This window comes from Trachemys scripta, chromosome 3 (assembly GCF_013100865.1).
Source record: "Trachemys scripta elegans isolate TJP31775 chromosome 3, CAS_Tse_1.0, whole genome shotgun sequence".
Taxonomy (NCBI): domain Eukaryota; kingdom Metazoa; phylum Chordata; order Testudines; family Emydidae; genus Trachemys; species Trachemys scripta.
In genome coordinates this window covers 44,436,362-44,457,947 of record NC_048300.1, presented here as the reverse complement: position 1 = coordinate 44,457,947, position 21,586 = coordinate 44,436,362, and the positions used below count along the sequence as shown (strand labels likewise).

At 38.0% G+C, this 21,586-nt stretch overlaps 1 protein-coding gene across 3 annotated transcripts in view; it reads right to left on the bottom strand.

The window, feature by feature from the left end:
• Positions 1 to 21,586, bottom strand: part of KCTD3 (potassium channel tetramerization domain containing 3) — a 59,023-nt gene that overhangs the window by 8,529 nt on the left and 28,908 nt on the right. For all 3 annotated transcript variants that reach the window (XM_034764588.1, XM_034764587.1, XM_034764589.1), the window contains exons 9-14: positions 17,831 to 18,021; positions 12,268 to 12,383; positions 5,583 to 5,670; positions 5,309 to 5,425; positions 3,817 to 3,987; positions 982 to 1,137 (exon numbers count right to left, since the gene is read on the bottom strand). In XM_034764588.1, the coding sequence (XP_034620479.1) occupies positions 982 to 1,137; positions 3,817 to 3,987; positions 5,309 to 5,425; positions 5,583 to 5,670; positions 12,268 to 12,383; positions 17,831 to 18,021 (839 nt within the window). The remainder of the gene's footprint in view (positions 1 to 981; positions 1,138 to 3,816; positions 3,988 to 5,308; positions 5,426 to 5,582; positions 5,671 to 12,267; positions 12,384 to 17,830; positions 18,022 to 21,586) is intronic.

Sequence of the window (21,586 nt, the reverse complement as noted above, 5' to 3'; positions counted from 1 at the left end):
GGGGGACCCTAAACTTCTTAACATGAAACAACCAAGGGAACCTTGCTCTTGAAAGTGGACGGCATCTCCATGTGTAACATTTTGCACTAGTCCAAGATCCTACAATACCAACACCATAAAAAGTTAAGAGCAAATTGTTGTTTATCAGTATCTGGAAGCCTCGATCAAGGATCAGTGTTCTAGTGTGCTAGGTGCTGTATAAATAAAAGACAGTCCTTGGCTCAGAGAGCACAGTTTAGGATTATAACAAGAACTTTTGATGAATAAAAAAAACACACACACACACACACACACACAAATGAGGATGGCTTTTCCGCTTGCTACCTGCCTACCCATTCAGTGTTCTGTAAAGAGCATCGTGCCACATTATTAGTGTTCACATAGGGTTTTCACAATTCTGTTGGTTTTGTAAGAGTTTCAATGTAGTTTTGAAATGTAATAGGAGTATAATGTTAAATATTAGACTCACGTGCATAATCTTAATTTTTGTTTAATTTACAAAATGTGATAGAGCACATTGTGAAACAAACCCAAAAATCTCATGCAAATCAGTTCTAATGTATTCTTTCATAATCTCAATCTTGTTATCTCTCGCTATCAAAAAGGGTACACTAGGTAACCAACAGATTTCTAGGTAATTTATCGGAATCACAAGGCACAACTTCTCTTAAATGGGTCCCTCTTGGAAACCACTTTGCCCAGTACTGTAAAGTGAGTCTATGGAAAGACAAATCAAATTAACTCTAGCTGGAATCAGTTTTCAAACAGGAATATTATAGACATGCTACAGTATTATCAAAATGCAAGCTGATTATGCTGTAATTACTCTGGTGTAAATCAGACTCACACACCTGATGTCAATGGAGTCACATGAATGTGAAGCGAGAGCAGAAATCAGACTAAATGCCTCCAGTGAACCTTCAAGAGCACAGCAGCCCTCCAAAAGTCCAGTACGAAGTAATGGAAAAACATTTTTCCTACCTATGTCATTTCCAGAAGAGTAACTACCATGGCTCTCTGTTTCCTCCAAGGACAAGATTTTGAATGAAGCTAAGGGAGTAGACCCTGGCTGTGTGGAAATCATTCCTCTGAATCGAGTCACTGTCCATGTCCGAACGTGGTTGTTGTCGGCACAAACTAGACAGAAAAGAAAAAAAACAAAACAGAAACATTGGAATATTTACAAGAGATGAAAGACTGTTTTTAAAACACCTTTTCATTTATAAGCCATAACATTTAGGATGTAATTAAAATTATCTAGGGTCTCAGAGTATCTCTACACAGCAACTATACATCCGCGGCTTGCCTGTGCTAGCCGACTCAGGCTTGGTCTGTTTCATTGCTATGCAGACTTCCAGGTTCAGGCTGGAGCCTGGGCTCTAGGACCCTGCAAGGTTTTCTCTTTACTGTGTAGACATACCCTCAGTAATTAAAAAAACATTAACTTCAATAAAATGCATTCAATCAAATTGCGATAACAAAATGAGAGGAAACTGTGGTCATCAACAGTTAAATTACTTATTTTGTTTTCTGAATCAAAATGCTTATGAAAGCTTAAAAGTAACAATACATTCTGAATAAATTTGGACTGTAAACGTTACAAACATTTGAAAAGTGGGTCCTGTGCATACTGCATGTACTGTAGAACTCCTGACTTCTAACATAGTTTTGGCTGTATGTTATATAAGTCACGGAGCTTTTCTGCCTTGGTTTTCCCATCTATAAAGTAGGAATAACATCATCTGTTTACTACCTGCAGTGCTGTTGTAAGGTTTACTTAACATGTGAAGGTGTACATCTTACTGTTGTTGCAGTCCAGGACCGTCCAGAAGATTCAGGGGGTCTGGGGCAAAGCAATTTCGGGGACCCCTTACATAAAAAACCTGTTGTAATACTATAGAATACTATATTTTCATGGGGGCCCCTGTGGGGCCCGGGGCAAATCACCCCACTTGCCCCCCCCCTCTGGGCGGCCCTGGTCCCTTCTGGCTTTAAAATCCAATTAAACCTACATACTACAAATTATTTTAACACATGAATTTACAGTGTTTCAAAATGACTATTCAAGAACAAGCATCTTGGGCTAAATCTACACTTACAGCAGTGTGTAGAGTACAAACACTCCATCTGTAGCTACACACCACAGTGAAAGGCTCCAGTGGAGGGGAAAAGCTCTGGCAGCTCCCTGTTGCTGGAGCCTTTCACTGTGGCAAAGAAAGGCTCTGACGGGGAGGCAGCGAGGAAAGACCCCTTTCCCCACTGCCTCTGCACTGCCAGAGCCTTTCACTGCAACAGAGAAAAGCTCCAGCAGCATACACTACACTGCTAAAAACAGCAATGTAGACGTAGGGGGCACTGCTTAGACGTGTCGAGATCTGTGCAGCGTACAGGCGAATCTCATCTTACGTGGGGTTCCGTTCCGCGGTTAGCGCGTAAAGCAAAAACCGCATATAGTCAAAATTACATTGAGTTGAATGGCGGGCGGAATCGACCGCACTACAGGTACAGTATTAAAATTGTTATTTTTCTCTTTTTTTGTTGTTGTTTTTGCCGACCGCGTAAAGCTGAAATCACGCATGTTAAATGCGCGTAAGATGCGACAGATCTGTATATACCCTGGGGGTTCCAGCATATAAGGCACTCTGTTCTATTTGCCTAAGCCACATCTCACCATCTACACTGCTATTTATCCTGTGCTAGCTGGGCGTGAAGTGTCTGTACTCTACACGCCATTGCATGCACTGACCATTAAAACAAATGCAAACATATTTATTTCAGTCACATATTCAATTAAATTTGAGTTTATCTGAATGTGAGCATATTCAAATAAAGACATTTATTGCCTTTACAGCAAGGATTTACACACACACACACACACACACACACTCAGGAATTCATTTAAACAATTTCTTATTTTCTTCCATTTCTTTAAAAAAATTTAATGAAATTCAATGCAAAAATAACCCACTCTGTTAGACAGTGCTATGAATAAGCTCTGAAATGCACAAGAATCATATTCTACTTTATGATTCTCTGTCCATGTGCAAGATACCTCCACCCAATTTACTTAACTGGAAATTTACAACTATATGCACAACTGCTGGTTCTGATAATAGACTGGTATATGCAGAGAAATAGGTTAATTTAACCCATATTTTATTGCTGGTTTCAGAAATTAGTATCTTTTATTAGACATTTTATTTTTTTTCTGGAACAAGCTTATCACGAATTGCTGCAAATGGAATACAATATATTGTACAAATATTAAATGTCTTATAAAGACCAAGATTAGGACAAGCATATAGATCAGTGGCTCTCAAACTTTTGTACTGGTGACCCCTTTCACATAGCAAGCCTCTGAGTGCAACCCCCCTTACAAATTAAAAGCACTTTTTTATGTATTTAACATCATTATAAATGCTGGAGGCAAAGCAGGATTTAGGGGGAGGGGGTGTTGACAGCTCACGACCCCCATGTAATAACCTCACGACCCCGAGGGGTCCCAACCCCCAGTTTGAGAACCCCTGATATAGATAATTTTAACCCAATTCTTGTTGTATGCAGATGCTAAAAGGAGATGTATTGTAACAACAGTATAATTAACGGAAATCTCCTTAAGTAAGTTTGCAATGCCATTAATTTTTTTAGAAGTTTTTTTTTTCTTAATATGCTGTTCTATACGTAATTTACTATGTTTAGTAATTCCAAATGATGGGATTTGAAGAAAAGGAGAGACAAGGAGCATGAACATTAGAAGAAATAGAAAAGGGAGAAAGAGTGACACACACGTGCATCTATACATACAAATAAGATTACCTGACACAAGATGTTTCTCAGACAGCATGATCTTTGTAACAGGACTTCGATGAACTGTAAAGGTCTGAAAAAGTTGAGGGCCTGACCCAACTGTTTCAGGGTGCTGTACAATCACTCTTACTGCTCCGGAGCTGGTGCCATACGCAATCTCAATCCAATTACCACTTACACCTACAAAAAGCACAAACATTGAGATGTTTTAAACCAACCACCATTCCTCAAAGGGGAGGAAAAGTTACATCGGCAGATCTGTAACACTGAATAGCTACTTATTTTAGCACAAATATTTAAGTTAATTAGCAAGTGTAAATAACGTCCTAAAAAGGGTTAAATTAATTTTACCTACTCTGCAAGTATTTGCTATCTACTGTTGCGCAGTATGCCCCACTGCATCCTGCCATTCCCCAAAACAAAACAAAAAAAGCATATGAGGGAAGAGACCAAGCAAATCCCAAAACACATACTATATGCCGGTTCCTTGCCTGTGGCCCCAAAGAGGCATTTCAGTGCTTTTTAGAATTTAGAAAAATGGAGACTAGCACCTGTATTGGAAGATTTGCTTCTCCTTGTGGGGGGAAGACAATTATATTAAGGAAGAAAAAATGTTGTATTAACAATACAGGTATGAGAAAGATAAACAAAAAAAAGTTGATGAAATGCCTAGATCTTCATCTGAAAAAATATCTGCATCCCACATTTAAAAGTAATAACTTTCATATATCAGAGTTTGTTTTGTGGTTTTTGCTTTATCTCCAAATGGTTATGACAGTTCATGAAAAGGGTGAAGTATGAGCAGTAACTCGAATGAAGATTATCAATGATGTAGCATTTTTTTTCAGTAAAACACCATCATGTCCACAATATTCTGTTATACTTTTTTTTCTTCCTTAAGGCTGGGGATCACTCCATCTTTTCAGAACACACAAGATCAGAAGAGCAACCCCAAACTGTCAAGATTAATAGTGGGAACTTTGATCTGAACCCATGTTATGGTCTCTTAATGCCCTTTAATGCTTGGGTGCAGAGCAAGCAACTTTGGCACAGTCTGACCAAACTGGAACAGGACACGCAAGACTGTGGCCACCTTGTCCACATAGCATAAGGACCAAAAAGGGTGTTGGTGCTTTTGAAAGTGAAGGACTTAAAGTGTAGACTAAGGTGCTGTGAATATCTGCCTAAAGAGGTCTGGGAATGCAACTTAATCCAAACCAATACTATCTGTCATTCCAAACCGTAGTATACCCTTTCTAAAATATTTTTTTAATTAAATTCATGTCCAGGTTGACAGTCTGCACACCAATTTTAAGACTAATGAAAATTAAAATGACGATTAAACACTGATAACTGTTTTATAATAGAATACAGCATACAATCCTTAAGTAGCCTTATCAGTGCTACTGCTGTTAGACATCTAAAATACTTTTAAAATATGAAAGTGAAAGCTCTATGTGCAATGAATTTCAAGGGAATGTAAATGATGCATGATACAAACTTGTCTTGGGTGTGAGGTAGACACTGAGTGCTGTAATGGCATCATTGGAGGGATCATGATAAAGTTCTGTCACCAGAAGATCATTATCCTTCATTCGCAAGGGAAACTTCTGCATATCTGCATAAAAAAAGATATCCAAATAAATAACAGCAGAAATGTAAAGTCAGTTCATAATAATGATTACACTTATGAACAAGAGATAGTATTCCTGTTAGGAATAATTATTTTACAAAATTGAACATTACAATATTAATTTTGCTGTTTTTGTTCTTACCAATGTAATATATAGAGCCATTGTTACAGCCCAGCAGTAGGAAAGATCCAGCAGTATCATAGCTGGTGATAGGGACAACATCCTGAACCTAGTACAACAGTAAATAAAATAGAAAACATTAGTTCACCATTTTCTTTCAATTCTAAATGTAAGTTCATTTGCAATTTTCTTTGCTGTTTCTTGTAATATTTTGTTTTAAAAAAATCATTTCGATTCTTATACTGTGTGTAGCACCATACCACTATTTAAAAAACAACACAAAAAAAGCCTTCCCACCACTGCCCCAGGTAGAAGTTTCAAAAGCTCTCAGCATATGCATAACTCTTCTCCCATTGAAATCAGTTCTACCATTGAATTCAATGGGGTAGAGTTAAGCCAGCACTGAGTGTTTTTGAAAATCCCACCCTAAATATGCACATATGGACACAGAGAGAAACATGGCAACTAAAAGCTGTAATTATTGTAAATCAGCATTATGATACTGTCAAAAGGGAAAATACCAACATTAACTATTTTCAAAAATTCAAGTTTCTGCTAGAGCACAGTTTAAATAGTACATTCTAACTTTTTATATTATATGTATATATATTTTAAAATCCTCAGAACAGATTTTTTTTTTCCGTCTCCCTGCTGATTTTTAGCAAGGGAGAATTAATAAATTCAAGAGCAACCATTTCAAGTGTATTTGAGCCTATCCCTTCTCCTCTCCCACCCTGTGGAAACTGCTGCCTGCCAGCCTCTCCAGCAGCAGCAATGTTGAGAAAGGGCCTCCCTATCAATCTATGGAAGGAAAAACTGGTCTCTTCCAACTCCCATGTTTCAGTCATTTCTTAGCCCCACAAAGGGAGCTCAAGGGAATGAAAGGGGATCTCTTGTCTTCCAAGAACCCATTGGGTTCCAGTCCCACGCAGAGTCGGGACTATGAAGGCTGTTGTTTCCAAGTCTGAGGCCGAAAGAATGTCTCCTTTGCCTGAGATCCCCATGCAGAGACAGGATAATCAGCTGCTATGTTTCTCCCTGCCCCGTATGAGAGTGTGGTCATTATACTTGCACATGAGAAAGGAAGCTCAAGTCACTATAAAAAAAAAAAAAAAAAAAAAGTCAAACTGATTTTACACAGAGCACAGTCAAATGCACACCATAATTAAAAAAAAGATTTTCCCCTCAACCACTAGTTCAATTTCAGTCGAATTAGTTGCTGTCCAGCTATACTGAAAGAAGGGCAGGAGACACGTGATATGAATTTAATCAGGCCGCAACTTTATTATTAGATGTCTGGAACTACCTGGCTGATAAAAGTGTACCGTGCATGCAACTCCATGTTCATTCCAATAAAATAACTACCTGGAGCTTCCACCAGCTCCTGTTCATTTTCCATCCAGGTCCCCCATGGCTTGGACCTTACCGTCCACTCTCCCGCGTAGGAGAGTTAAGGTGGGCTATAAGAAAAAGGGGGTTGGCTCCCTGCCATACCAATCATAGGAGCCCCGAACAGCCTTCTCCCCGTCCCTCCCATTCCGTTCTGTTCCTTTCCTTTAACCAGCAGGTCCTTTAACCAGACCATTTATCTGGTCACTGGATGCCTTTCCTATGGAGTACCTATACTGGATATCCACCCCCTTTAACGCTGCCAGAGAGTCTTCAGTGCCCTAACTCGTCCATTAGGTCCTGGCAGATAAAAATATTAGGTATTTTAGTGGTTATACTATTTTCTCATCATTTCATGCTATTTATCCAAGTAAATCAGCTATAGAAGGAAGCATCTGTTGTAATATGCTTTGAGATCTACTGATGAAAAGTGCAATACAAGAGCTACAACAGATGATAGTACCTAAAGACTTTTGCCCTAGTCTACATTCTAATAAAACTGAATTTCGATGGCCACCTCTGGTAGCAAGAATGGATGAAACTCCATTAAACTCAGGAATACCACAATTTGGCATATCTACAGTAAGCTTACTATAGGTTCTTTCCATTAGCTGGCCACGGAGGGGAAGTCATACTAAGTAATGGATTGTTCACAAAAACAAACACAAACAACACTGAAGGACAAATTTGTGACCTCTATTAAACCACGTCTGAAGCCGATTAAACAGAAATCATGAGGAGACTTTCAAAAGGTCCAAAGAACTCAACTTACTGGGACCTACAATAAACCTAGCAGAGTAAATTCATTCTTTATGATGTTGTTTGTGAGACAGCAGCACTGGCACATTTTTCGGTGCTCCTATACAACAGACACTTGTGTTTTTCCTCAATTTGGATTGACCACAAAAAGCAACATTTTCAGACCCTGGCAATTTTTGATTTGGTCAAATTAATCCTTTTATAGCACAGCTGGATTCTCTGCCAGCTGCCTAAGGCTGTCCACACTACGAGTTAGGAGTATTATTTCCCTGCTCATGTATACACAGTCACGCACTAGCGAGTATAAGTGACAGAGTAGCTGTGGTAGCAAGGGTAGTGGCAGTGGAGGGACGGCTGAGCTGTGCCGAGTACATACCCACTGGTTTCAGCTGGAGTACTGTGTCCAATTTTGCTCACCAATGTACAGAAACTAGAAAGGATCCAGAGGCAAGTGACAAAGATGATCAAAGGGATGGAAAGCAACCCATCTGAGCAAAGGCTGAAGGAACTGGGCATGTTTAGTTTGCAAAAGAGGAGATTAAGGGGCGGGGAGGAGGGAGACAGGATAGCAGTCTTCAGACACTTGAAAGGCAACTATAAAGAAGATGGAGAAAAGTTATTCTCTCTTGCCATAGAAGGTAAGACAAGAGGCAATGGGTTCAAATTACAGCCTAGGCGATTTAGAATAAATCTCTGGAAAAGCTTCCTAACTGTAAGAACAGTAGGACAATGGAACAGACTGCCTAGGAGGTTGTGGAATCTCCTTCACTGGAGGTTTTCAAAAGGAGGCTGGATCGCCATCTGTCTTGGATGGTTTAGACACAGCAAATCCTGCATCTTGGCAGGGGGTTAGACTAGATCACCCACTAAACTGTGGGTTGGGACCCCAAAGTGGATCATGACTCTATTTTAATGGGGTCACCAGGGCCAGCATTAGACTTGCTGGGACCCAGTGCTGAAGCTGAAGCCCCCAAGGCGGCAAGGCTCGGGCTACAGCCCACTCTCCCTCCAACTAAGGCGGAAGGTTCGGGCTGTGGCCCCTTCTCCCCCGACCCAAGGCGGCAGGACTCAGGCTCCGGCCCCCTCCTGGGGTCATGTAATAACTTTGTTGTCAGAAGAGGGTCAAGGTGCAATGAAGTTTGAGAACCCCTGGACTAGATGACCCTTAAGGTCCCTCCTAACCTTATGATTCTATGCTTGTATTCGGCACAGCTCCATTGCTACTACCCATGTGACTGTGGCTACACTGCTATTTCATACTTGCGCTAGCTCAAAGAGAGCTACCACGAGCATGTGTACACAAGCAGGGGGGATCAGCCTCCCAGCTCATAGCGTAGACATAGCTTAAGTGACCAAATGATGAGCAATTTTTACCTGGTAGATGAGAACTTGAGATACATCTAGAAATAAAACTAAAATTACATGACAACAGTTCCTACTTGCATAAGTGACTAGAAACGAGCCACTGAGAATTACTATGTGGCAGACTGAAATCTTTATGTGAGCAATTTAATACAGTGTTGTCAATTTAAAAAATTGAAAACTCAACCTCCTCTAGCTGTTTACACATTACTGATTTTCATTGCTAGATTATCTAATGCCTATAACCTTCTTGCTATATCATATGCCATCAAAATCTTGCCTAGGGAATGAGCATTAGGGAAAGCCACCTCAGCTAGTCTGCCCCAGTCTCTGAGACTCAGGGAGGAGATGCCAGAATCTATTATGGATACAGAAAAAATTATAACATCCTGAGGAGGAATTATATAAAATGCATAAGGATCTCTCTTAGCTAGAGGGAGAGTGGCTGGAAGAGAAAAAACTTCTTTAAAGTAGAGCTTGAACTATGGGCAATTCAGAAAGAAGGGATGGGAAAGCATTGACTAAAAGATGACTTGTAAGAGGATGGAGTATTTATTGTGTTTATATCAAGATCACAGGACACTGTAACCCCTCCTGCCCAATGTAACTGAGAATGGCTCTCCCAAAAAAGGCAGAACAAGAACCTACTGAAGCACAAAGTTTAAATGATTTTTTTGTATTAACGACTGTGGGTTGCGAGGAAAGTATTGTATGTTTTCTAGTTTGAGAAGTAGGACTACAAAAGCCCAAGAACTAGCACTGCATTTTAGGAGCATGCCCACTGTAAGTGGAAGTACATTTTGTTGGCTTTACATTGTACAAGGTTATAATTTGCATTCCCTTTTCTAACTCAAAAGGGAGTAACTCATGTCTTTGCATAGGCCTTCTTTGTATGTTCCAAATCTAGTTAATTTAAAAAAAAAAACCTGAAGAGTAAGGGAAATAAATGGCAACATCTACTTTACGAAAACTTCTTCATTTCCTTAATTTATGAGGTCTTTTCCTTTATGCTATCTTTGGGAGTCCACGTGCTCTTGTGAAAATTTGCTGTTCCTTTTCAATGAGAAATTCTGTTGCTATAGACATAAAATTACCCACTTTTAAATTTAAAGTACTACAATCGGGAACCCCATTTTGGTCTCGACCCATTATTTTTGCCCTCGCGAACTTCAAAGGCTTTACCAGCAAGTTCTTTAATAGGGTCTAAGAAATATGTTTTACTGCCAAAAGTAGGTGATCAAAAAGTATAGTTAATTGTTTCATAAATTTATATTAACTTATTGATTTCCAGAATTTGCAATGTCCCAGAAGCCTGTGTGACTAACCCTCAAGAACCAGAGTTCTGAAACAGCTGCGATTCAGAATTCGGACACAGAATTACACAAGGGTCGGGGGGAAGACCCTTTTACATCTTGATAGGGATAGTGAAAGTTGTCAAAAATTCCCTCCCTCATTAAAAATAAATCCCACTGACACCAGAAGGGAACCTCAACCAAATTCTTGTGACAGCCCAAGCACTCTAGCAGCTATTACAGGTAGTGGTCTGCTGAGGAGATACAAAAGTCTTAGAAATCAGACTAGGAACAGTGACCATATTAAATTGCTATACGGAATGGCAACTTTAACAAAGCCTCTTAAAAGATACTTATAATACACTGCTACCTCGATATAACGTGACCCGATATAACACAAATTCGGATATAATGCGCTAAAGCAGTGCTTGGGGGGGGCAGGGCTGCGCACTCCAGTGGATCAAAGCAAGTTCAATATAACGCGGTTTCACGTATAACATGGTAAGATTTTTTGGCTCCCAAGGACAGCATTATAATCAAGATAGAGGTGTACTACCAGAGCAAAATCACGTGGCACAGTGCAGAGAGCTGCAAGTTCAAATCTGGACACTCATCCACATACTTCAGAGGGACAGAATATTGATAGTTACTCAGTTAGCAGAACTGAAAAAAATTTCAAATTCTTGCCTTGCAAACACACCTATCTATGAGGTCTGAAAACGAAGAAGGAAGCAAAGGAGGGAATATGAAGAAGCCAATTCTTTTTCCTAAGTTGACAGATCCTTTCACCTTGTTCCACCAGCATATTTTGTGAAGCTTTATCCTAATCAAAAAGTGGCATTACTTCAAAAATATCTCAAATGGTTTCTTGCATTTTGCATGGTGTCAATTTAGATTTTAAAAAGGCCTTTCAGCTTGTTTCATTTGATGCAAACATATTAGGTCAGCCTTCACTATGTAACTAAAGAACTGTGCCGCGCTGGTTGCCTTTTTGCACTCTCTGTGTTATTCATTGGCAGGATTGTTGCTAAAGGGCCAAATCAGAACTTAGTCAACTAGTGCTATGGCAGTCGCAGGAGTGAGCCTCAGGTCTGTTCTGCCACTTGAGATTTGCAAGACAGCCTCTTGGATTTCATTACATTCTGTCCCTCTGTTGTACCATGGAGACATTCATCTGGCTGCGTTACAAGGTTTGTTTCTTGCATGAATGCCCAACTCTTCCCTCAGTCTTGTCTGGAATCCAAGAATCTCTATTCCTGTTGTCAGAATGCATAATATGTATAAAAAAAAAAATCTCAGCACATCTATGATGTATATAAATATAAAATAGATGCTTTTGAGGCATGGTATACGGTGCTATCAAAGGAAGAGTCTCAGTTTGTGCCATACTTTTCATGGTCCCAAAAGATTTGCAAACTCACATCTGAAGTTTTGGATATGCTCCTCTGAGAACTGCGGCCACTTTTCATTTTAATATATTAAATTTCCTATTGGAACTACATATCTGAATTCAAGCATGGGGTCCCATTAGGAAAACAAAGCTTTTAAACAAGTGGTAGTGGCTAAGGGAGGAAGGTTCTGAAGACACTCATGGATGACATTTAATATTTTTATATGCCTAAAAGTTCTCTTTTTATTTAAGAGCATAAAGAAATGGAATGCTCAATAGTATTATATTGAGATAAACTCTGAAAAATTCTGAGACAAAATACCTAAAGACATGATGCTTAAAGAGATCAAAATGATAAGCACAAGTCAGAGTCTTACAATATTAAAATGTTGATGTAAGAAAAACAATATTTATGCATTATCTGAAAAAAATGGATTTTGTTCTTGTTTCCTCATAAAACATATCAGGTTTTGATAAATACGATGTATTAATAAAATACTTCAATTCAACACACCTGCCAGTGCTGAGTCACAGCATTCCATACTCCCACCTTCCCTGTATGACTAGTAGCCACCAGCTGGTTGCCAATGAAGAAGAGGGCATCTACAGGGACTCCAAGACTGAACACTCCTATAAAAAACAGAGTCTATGAAGCTTGTTTTCAGAATAAATACAAAAAATGAAAAACAGTAAAAATGGAATCTCTCTATCCTCTCTTCAGATATATACTGAATTTAAACTACTTTTACTTCAACATGCAGTAATCTGATGATGCAGTCAATGTTTCTTTTTGGGGAAAAGTGATGTTGCAAAATAATAATAAATTCCTTGTTCCTCTATAGCCACCTGAATCCTAAGGCCTAAAATCATTTATGAACACCCACTAATGAAGGATCAAAATACTGTACTAAGCTCTAATTTGAAAACAAGCTCTAAATTTATAAATGTACAGTTAAGCTGATCAGAAGTGCTGTCCCCAAATAACGAAGAGCTTACAAAATTTGGCAAGCACTGTCAAAAACATAACTAATAGCGATATGAAGGATGCATGATATTGTCTTTTGAACAAATTCTAATGATCAGAAATTAAAACAAACTGGTTTCCTTTTTTGCTATGGAAGCCACCTCTGTACCTAAGTGAACTATTACAGGCAAATATAATTAAGCAAAAAAATATATATAATTTTTACTTCTTTCTACATTGCAGAAAGATGCGTCTTGTGGTTATTATATTACTAGGAAACAGACTCCAATGGACACACATTTATAACTAATTCTGAAAGATGTACTTATCAGGATACAGTGGAAGATCCCTTACAATGAACATGATTTTTGCAAGTGCCCAAATTTGGCTTTTGGAAATTGTTTTTGGTGGCATTTGACCAATCGTCACAGTAATTCCTGCTTCGAAGTCTAAAACATCTCTTCATGATCAGCCAGTCATAGAAACTGGAATTGCTTAACAATGAAGATTAACACTGTCAAAAAATAACAGCCAAGCATGCATGAGCAACTCAATAATAAAATTAACAGTTTGCTCAAAAAATATCAGTATGATAAGAGTTGTTGAACCAATAATTAGGATATTTGAAGCAGTACTATAGAAATAATAGGCCCTTATTTTTTCCTTCTTTCAAGTCTTACACCTAACTGGTCCTGTCTAAATACCTTTTTCTACACATTTCTCACCACTTCACCACCACCCACTATGAGTGTTACTGGTACTTTCACTAACATTCACCCATCCACTACTCCAATTACTGGAAGTTAATCAGTACTGAGATCAAAAGAGGCTCAAAAGACAAGAAACCGAGATGAAGCTTTGATGTTCGAATTTTTTTGAATTCTCATTGTTATCACATGAATAGGGAACTGAGTCAACCTACATACTGCAGCTGACTCATTTCACTTCACTGCAACACTTATTATTTCCTTCTAGTGGCACTAAGATATCACAATGGCATTCAGGCCAGGTCTAACTCCATAAACTTACATTGGTATAACTACGTCGCTCAGAGGTGTGAAAAATCCACACACCTGAGCAATGCAGTTATACCAACCTAATCTTCAGGGTAGCTGCACTATGTCAACAGGAGGGCTTCTCTCGTGGACATAGCTACCGCCTCTTGCAGAGGTGGATTAACTACGCTGACAGGAAAAGCTCTCCCTTCGGAGTAGTAGCATCTTCACTGAAGCACTACAGTTGCACAGCTGTCCCAGTGCAGCTGCACTGCTGTAGCATTAAGTATAGAACTGCCCGCAGTCTCTCATTCAGGGTCTAATATGACTGGTACTGACTGACAAGCTTAAATGAGTTTACTATAACATTTAGTATGAAATCAAATTGTTTTTGAAGAGCCACAGCAAATCAACATTGAAGAGTTTTCATAATTCTCCAAGTTTGTTTTCTTGGGGGTGATTTGGTAGGATGCTTGCCAGCTAGATCAACCAGACAAGAAGGAACTCAGCACTAAATACTGTAGGGTTGTAAGCATAAAACCTATCTTCTTTCATTATAAAACTGCTCATTAGGGTACGTACACTGCCAAGTAAGGAGTTTCGCAATGTATAGTTGTCTACTGTACTGACATTTACAGTAAGTTACACAAAGATCTTATACAGCCACTTAAATGTTTTAATAAATAATGTAGTGGCATATCTCCAAGAGTTGTGCAAATGCCTCTACTAAAACTCAACAGAAATCTCTTGAAGAGTATTTAAACACTGGAAATCCCAAAAAACCTTTATTTGGATAAATTCAAATGTCAAAAATCAAGATGCCATTTCAAACAAAAGAATAATAGTCTACTATGCTCTATGATGGCAGTCAGTAAGCTTTTTAAACACTAGTGCTTTAATTATGATGCCAAATGATTTTTCAGGTCATGGGGTATCATCTCTGATGCAGATTATATTCAGCAGTACCAGGCACATAAAAGCAGGCAATAATAAAAAAAAAAAAAGGGAAACAACTAGAATTGATTACTCCAGAGAAGGATAAGGTTCAGGGAAATCAAGGAAGACAGCTTGAATGGTCTGAAGGAATTTAAAGTGTCACTCCTGCTTAGGCTCAACAATCTTGACGGCCATCTACAGGGAAGACGATGGTATAAGTAATGACAGGTTCCTGTCTTAAGGGGCCCTCTCAGTAAAACACTGCTTATAGCAGCAATCCAGCAGTGGTGTCCTACGTAAGTAATATTGAAAGGAGTACAGCCTCTGGGAGAGCTCTATCATGGAGATGCCAGCCCTTGCAATTTTCTGTGGATGGTGTTGTCAGGTTCTGAAGAGCACTTGTAACAACAAATTGTTTCTTTTACAGGACATGGAAAAACTACTGCCTCACTATCCCAAGGCAGGGCTTCAAACATTTGACTCTGCAAGAGAAATAGGCCAGTAAAACTATTTTATTCTTGTGTTACTGGATTCCTTAGTTTAACTGAATTGGGGGAAGTGGGGAACCCCACACATTTGAGTTATAATAGCAATTTAAAAACAGAAATGTGGAACACTGAGTTCGTAACATTGACAAACACACACAATACAGATGGCCAGAATGTTTCAAATAAAAGGAAATCTATTTTTTTTTCAAGACATGGAATTTTTCATAAACATTTTGATTTTTCCAAAGTTTTCCCATGTTCAAAAATATGATACCAAAAACAGTTAGCCTTCTGGTTGCTCTGCCAAAAAAAAAAAAAAATTCTTGATTTCTGTTTTTTTGTTGTTTTAGTGACACTAAATTTTAACTGGTCAACTTAGACACACAGCAGGATCTTTTCAAATCTGAAATATTGTTATAATAATTTTCAGATCTTAAAATAAAAAATCTGTTTTCAAAAAATGTTCAAAACAAAAACTATACGGTTATATAACCATAAAAAATGTTTTTGAATTCCTGCCTGTGGAATATTTGAAGGTCTGAGATAAAAACAGAAAAAACTTTGTAGGTTAAGTGCCAGCTTATGAGAAAATTTTAACAGTTAAATTAACCCAAAAATATTCATGTGCTGACATAAGCTGCAATAGTGTAGCTGTGCTACTGTGGCAGCTACAGCTATATTTATAAAAGTACCCAAGACTTCTGAACCAGTTGGCTTAAGCGTTTAATATTTTCTTTGAAAAAGGAAGGGTCATATAATGGAATATCTAACAGACCCTTCCGTGCTCACTGATGGGAGAGAGGAAATCTAAGAAATTTCTATTTTTAGTGTGTAGAATTATGCTGTCTTACATCTTTCAGAAATGTGGCTTTTATGATAGCAGCACTGCTAGTTTCTTAGTATTACAGGATACTCTATTTTAATTTTTCTTAAAAGGAGAAAAACCTTAAAAAAACCGCTATGATGTTTTATGCTAATAACTGCACTCTGTCTTATTAGTGATTAGAAAGCCAGTTGAATTTGGGATAGAAAGAGCTGGGTTCTATTCCCCATCCTGCCACAGAGTTCCTGCGTGACCTTGTGAAAGACACTTCAGCTCTCTGTGCTTCAGTTTCCCCACCTGTCACAGAAGGATGATAATGCTTCCTCACTTCTCAGGGCTGCTGAAAAGCAATATTCATTAATTTTTTTAAAGTGCTGAGATACCACTGTGAACATCAAGAAAAATTAAATATCCATGAATACAGATAAAACTTTATCTTGCATTTTGGAATGCACGTTTTAAAGTAAATTTTGTCTTTATTTTAAATAAGCCAACCTGAACTGAAACTCCCAAATATTTTAGACCATATTTAATAATTTCACATCAATTACATTAGTTCCCATCATATCCTAGGTCTTAGTATTTTAGTGTTAAAAGGAAAGAGCGATAGAGAATTAACTGAACAAATTTGCAGCCAATTTCAGAAAAATGTCTAAATTAACAGATTACAATTATTCTTGGTACTAAACTTATTAAATTAAATCTATGGTGACAGTACTTTATGGCTGGAGGAAACAGGTTGTCACTATCTTTCAAACCATGACATACATACCACTATTGGAATTGAGGATATTCCCAATTACCATCCTCTCCTCTTTCCCCAAAAGCCCATTATTCATGTTTTTAAGCAATTATATATTTTAATAAATCAGACAAACCATCAATCACAGCTGTACTAAGCAATGTTTGTTTCTCTGAAAACCTTTTCCATATTTATATGACCTCTAGTGTTGTGAACCTTTTGGTGCTAAACCGTTTGGGACCCAGTACTACATGCCCACACTAATTTAATTTGTATTTTTGTTTAAAATGCTGACTACTGATGGCAAATAGCTGTCTCCAAAATTCTATTTAGGAACTGCATTTTATAAGAAGATTAGCAAAAGCAGACTTAAAAAAAAAATTGATCTAAAATACGACCTACTGTAAAACAAAGCAAGAAAAAAAGGATAAGTTGGCAATCCTTTTAGGGTGCACCTAATCTGCAATAAAAGACCCAAGGCTAGCTTGTGTCAGCTAACTTGGGCTCACAGGGCTCAGGATGCAAACTGCAGTGTAGATGTTCAGGCTCTGAGATCAACCCACCTTCCTCGTCAGGTTTAGGAGCCCAGGCTCCACACCGAGCCCAAATATCTACAATGCAATTTTTAGCCCAAAACCCCAACCCCTGCGAGCACAGGTCAATTGACCCCAGCTCTGAGACATGCTGCCATTGGGTTTTTTATTGCAGTGTGGATGTACCCTTAGCCTTTCACCTCAAAGTCTTCTGTTCAAATCCAACTTGCAGTGCTAAAGAACTGAGTCTAATGGATTGAGTTAAACTCTAATCCATGTTGTCAGATTAAACAAGCTACCAATGACACTTTAACATGAATGATGGCTCTCAATTGCCTCTGCCCAATAAAGAGACTGATTTTTGGATTGTATTTCTTTTCACTCACTCAGAAGGAAGAATCTCCAGATCAAAATGAAGGGCAGAAAGGTACACATAAAAATTCTAACATTAGATTGCTGTACCAAAATTCATTTTTTATTAAGTCTGTGTAAATGTTTGTTATGAATTATCCAGTCAGACTATATGTGAAACTATATTTTTATGGGTCCGAAGATATTAGCAGTAAGACATCATCACACAAAACTGTCATACCCACCAATTTCACTCCCGCTTCCGCCATCCTGAATGCTCCACAGGATGATGCTACTCTCAGAGGCAACAGCAACCATCTTATCTTTGTCCCCGTGTGGACCTCCAACGACCTTGGCATTCAGAGCTACTCGTTCGATAGTCCAATCCAGATATGGACTTGTGAAAACCTGTTGCCATCCTGAAGATTCTTTGATTCTGGGAAGGATGAGAATTAAAAAAAAAAAAAAAAAATACACTTTCCAAACAGCCTCAGTTTGGAGTTTGTACCTATAGTCAGTCTTACAAGCCAATTATATTTCCTTTAAGTTATAAAACAATATCAAATAAAGGATTCTGATATTAATATACTTTTCACAGGCCTACAACTACAAAATACAGGAATGCTGGATTAAATACCGTGTTAAAGGTTAATTTACTGGGCCTTGGTACTGCAGAAGATATGATCTTCTGCTAGGCAGCCTCAGAAAAGTAGGTGATATTGTGAGATGCAACACCCAGCCAGAAGGAAACAAGTAAAGGATGGAATTTTAGTCTTATTGTCCTGATTTTGCCAGTTTAAGACACATCTTTAAGGTTCTGCCCCCACCCAACAATTCCTAGGGATCCTACTCATGCTCAACTGAATGTGAATCATACAAAACACTGATTTATGTACAATTGTGCTACCTAATAAATACAGCAGTCTCACTATAATCTCTACTCCATTTCTATTTTCTGCCACTCTGCTACACTGTGTGATCTAGACTGCATGACATTGCCTAGAAACCTTAGTTCTAAATAATTCTTTGCCAAATGCTTAGAGGTTTTCTTTGTAATTCAACGTTACTGACACACAGTGCAATGCAGAAAACCGTGAGACGGGATGCAACACACAGAAGGTAGAGAGCAAGAACACCAGTAAATGGAAAAGTGAAACAAAATTGGAAGTGTAACAGACAAAAAACAGAACACTTACAGAGGAAAAAACATTGAAGAGTAAGGCAGAATAGAAGAAAAAGATGATTAATGAAACAGTACACAAATGTTATAAAACATTTTTGATTAAAAATGTAAAATACTTAGAATGGACCATTCTTTAAAAGTTACAAGAAGCAAGACATAATATTGCAGTTCTTATTTAAAAAGTCTGTATTTTCACTTTTACACCCTCAAATTTCAATCTGACGTAATTTTACAGTGGAGTAAACCAAATCCCACCTTGAGTCCCTATTTAAATGCTGCATAGCTTTTAATGAAAAAAAAAAAAAAAAAAAAAAAAAAAAAACCTTTTGTAATTAACTTGTAATTTACTCCACTTGTCACAGCAAGAAGGCAAAAACACAAGAGGGTGTTTTAACACTTCTGAGTTATTTCTTTTCTAGTGTGAAATTAACAAATCTATTTGCCCACATATACACTAACAATATATATATTAAAATGAGTAAAAGACAAGGATGAGCCCTGGAGAAAGCACACAACTTAATGGAAGTTGCATTCTATTTATCTAAGGAAGATTTTGGCCTACTAGATCTCATTCACAACCCAAGGCTCTATATTAGCCTAGTTTAAGCCAAATGGGGGTACCTCTTTCCCTTGAAATGTTAGGATCAGTGTGCTTGGTGAATGCAGCTCCTGCATTACAATTAATTTTAGGTGTTTATATTTTTATTTAAATTTATGTAATTGAATGTTTTATGACCAAATAATATGTAAATGACCATCTTGGACATTTTTTCTGTTTATCTGTATGCCGCTTTATTACTGGCTTGATCAATCTAGGCCAGTGGTTCCCAAACTTTAACAGCCTGTGAACTCCTTTCACTAAAATGTCAAGTCTCGCAAACCCCCTCCTAAAAATGAGTATTTCTAGGGATTTTCTCCTTTATCTGGGTATAAATTATAAAAGCACTGATCTTGGAAATATAAAATTTGTTTTTATGACATGCTTATTACACACTATTTATTATTATCATTACAGTATTTTTATTACATTATGAAAACGGCAACACTCCTCCAAGATCTCACTTTCGTAGCATGTATCACTTTGATTAAGCCTGTTATAAGACAAGGCTCCTATGTTTCATCAAGGAATATCAGATGTGAAACAGCATGAAGGTATTTAAAAAGCCAACTCAAAGAGTTCCTCCTACACAAGCATTCAGGTCTTGAGCAGTCCAGGCAAATAACGCACATTACAACAAAGCTTAAACTTGTTCTTCATAATAATTTTAAAAACAATACTAGCTGCCTATTTAATTTTAAAAACAGCAAAAAATATCCACCTCCCTTTCCATTTCTTATAAGGAGCCTTGAAGTTTAAATCTCCTCAGTGTGATAGAGATGTTTGCTTTGATCTGCTTAGCTCTTGGAACTCCAGGGGCTCCGGGCTGCTGACCCCATGCTGCCCGGCGCTCCTCGGGACAGCTCTGTCTGCCATTAGGGAATTTTTTCCCCTGAGAACCCCCTGTACCATTTTGTGAACCCACCCCAGTTTGGGAACCACTGATCTAGGCTATTAAGATATGTGACTCCAGAAATAGCTCTAGCAACTGTAACTGTCATTATATTGCATTTTTCCTGTAGGACTGCATTTTTAAAAAGTTCTTGGACACTACAGATGCCAAATACTTAAACTTATGAATTTAAGAAGTTTTAAAGGATTCCACAATTTTCATTTGCAAGATGAAATGCTACATTTTTTAAGGATGCCCTATTTTTCTGTAGGCTTTACAAAAATGAAAATTTTTAAACATTTAAAGTATGAGACATGTTTGAAGTGTTCATTTATCATACGTCCTTTCAAGCATTATGATTTATTTTAGAAATATGCAGAGACTTAAAAATATTTCTAACCACATGGGCTTCACAACCAATTCAATGTAAATTGCTACTTTAGGACTTTAAATATTTTTATTTTTATTTTTTTTTTAGCAACAGCATTTCCTTCTCTAGCCTCTACATTCTACAGAGGCAATGCTACCTCAAAATAGCCAAACTATCTGGTTTAAGGTATCATGCACAGGTATTAGGGAAATATGCTAGCAATTCATAGGTACAATTATTTTAAAATTACTGCCTCCCAGGTGCCAGATTAATCTAAAAAATGCTGGAAAAATTCCATTAGTTCTAATGTAAGTGGGAACAAGCTACAACAAACCAACGCCTCTCCTGAGGCTTCAGAGACAGAGCTCCAGCCCAAGCCACAACTTCAAAGCGCTGTCTACACAGCTATTTTTAGATCTCTAGCGCAAACCCCGCTCGTGCAAGACTGTCAGTCTGGGCCAAGAGGCTCGCCTCCACTGGCAGTGTAGACATACCCCAAGAAACAAAGTTCATCAGAAGATGAAGTTTGGGAAGAGGGGAAGAATAGGAAGATTATTAGCATATATGGCTTGTGTTACGCAGGTCGGCCTAAACGAGGCATGATAATGTAGTAGAGCAAATAAGGTTTAGAGAGAAGGAATTTAGAGATCAGAAATGAGGCATGCTGAGTCAAGACGAAGGCAAGGGAGTGACTAAGATGGTGAACACTGAGTCAGTATACAGCTGGATATCAAATTCAGATGTTCAGGAGAATAAAGTGGTGTTAAGGTTCCGCTTATCAGTGGCTATAGACAAGAAATCATTTTTCCACACTTGCAATAAAATATTGCACAACTGGCTACATAACTTATGAGAAGTGTTTTCTTCTTTTGAAAACAATCTTGTAATGTTCTATTGTTGGAAGTAGGTTCCTAAATAGTTTATATTAAGAAAATGCATCAGTAAAGCAATTCTGTAC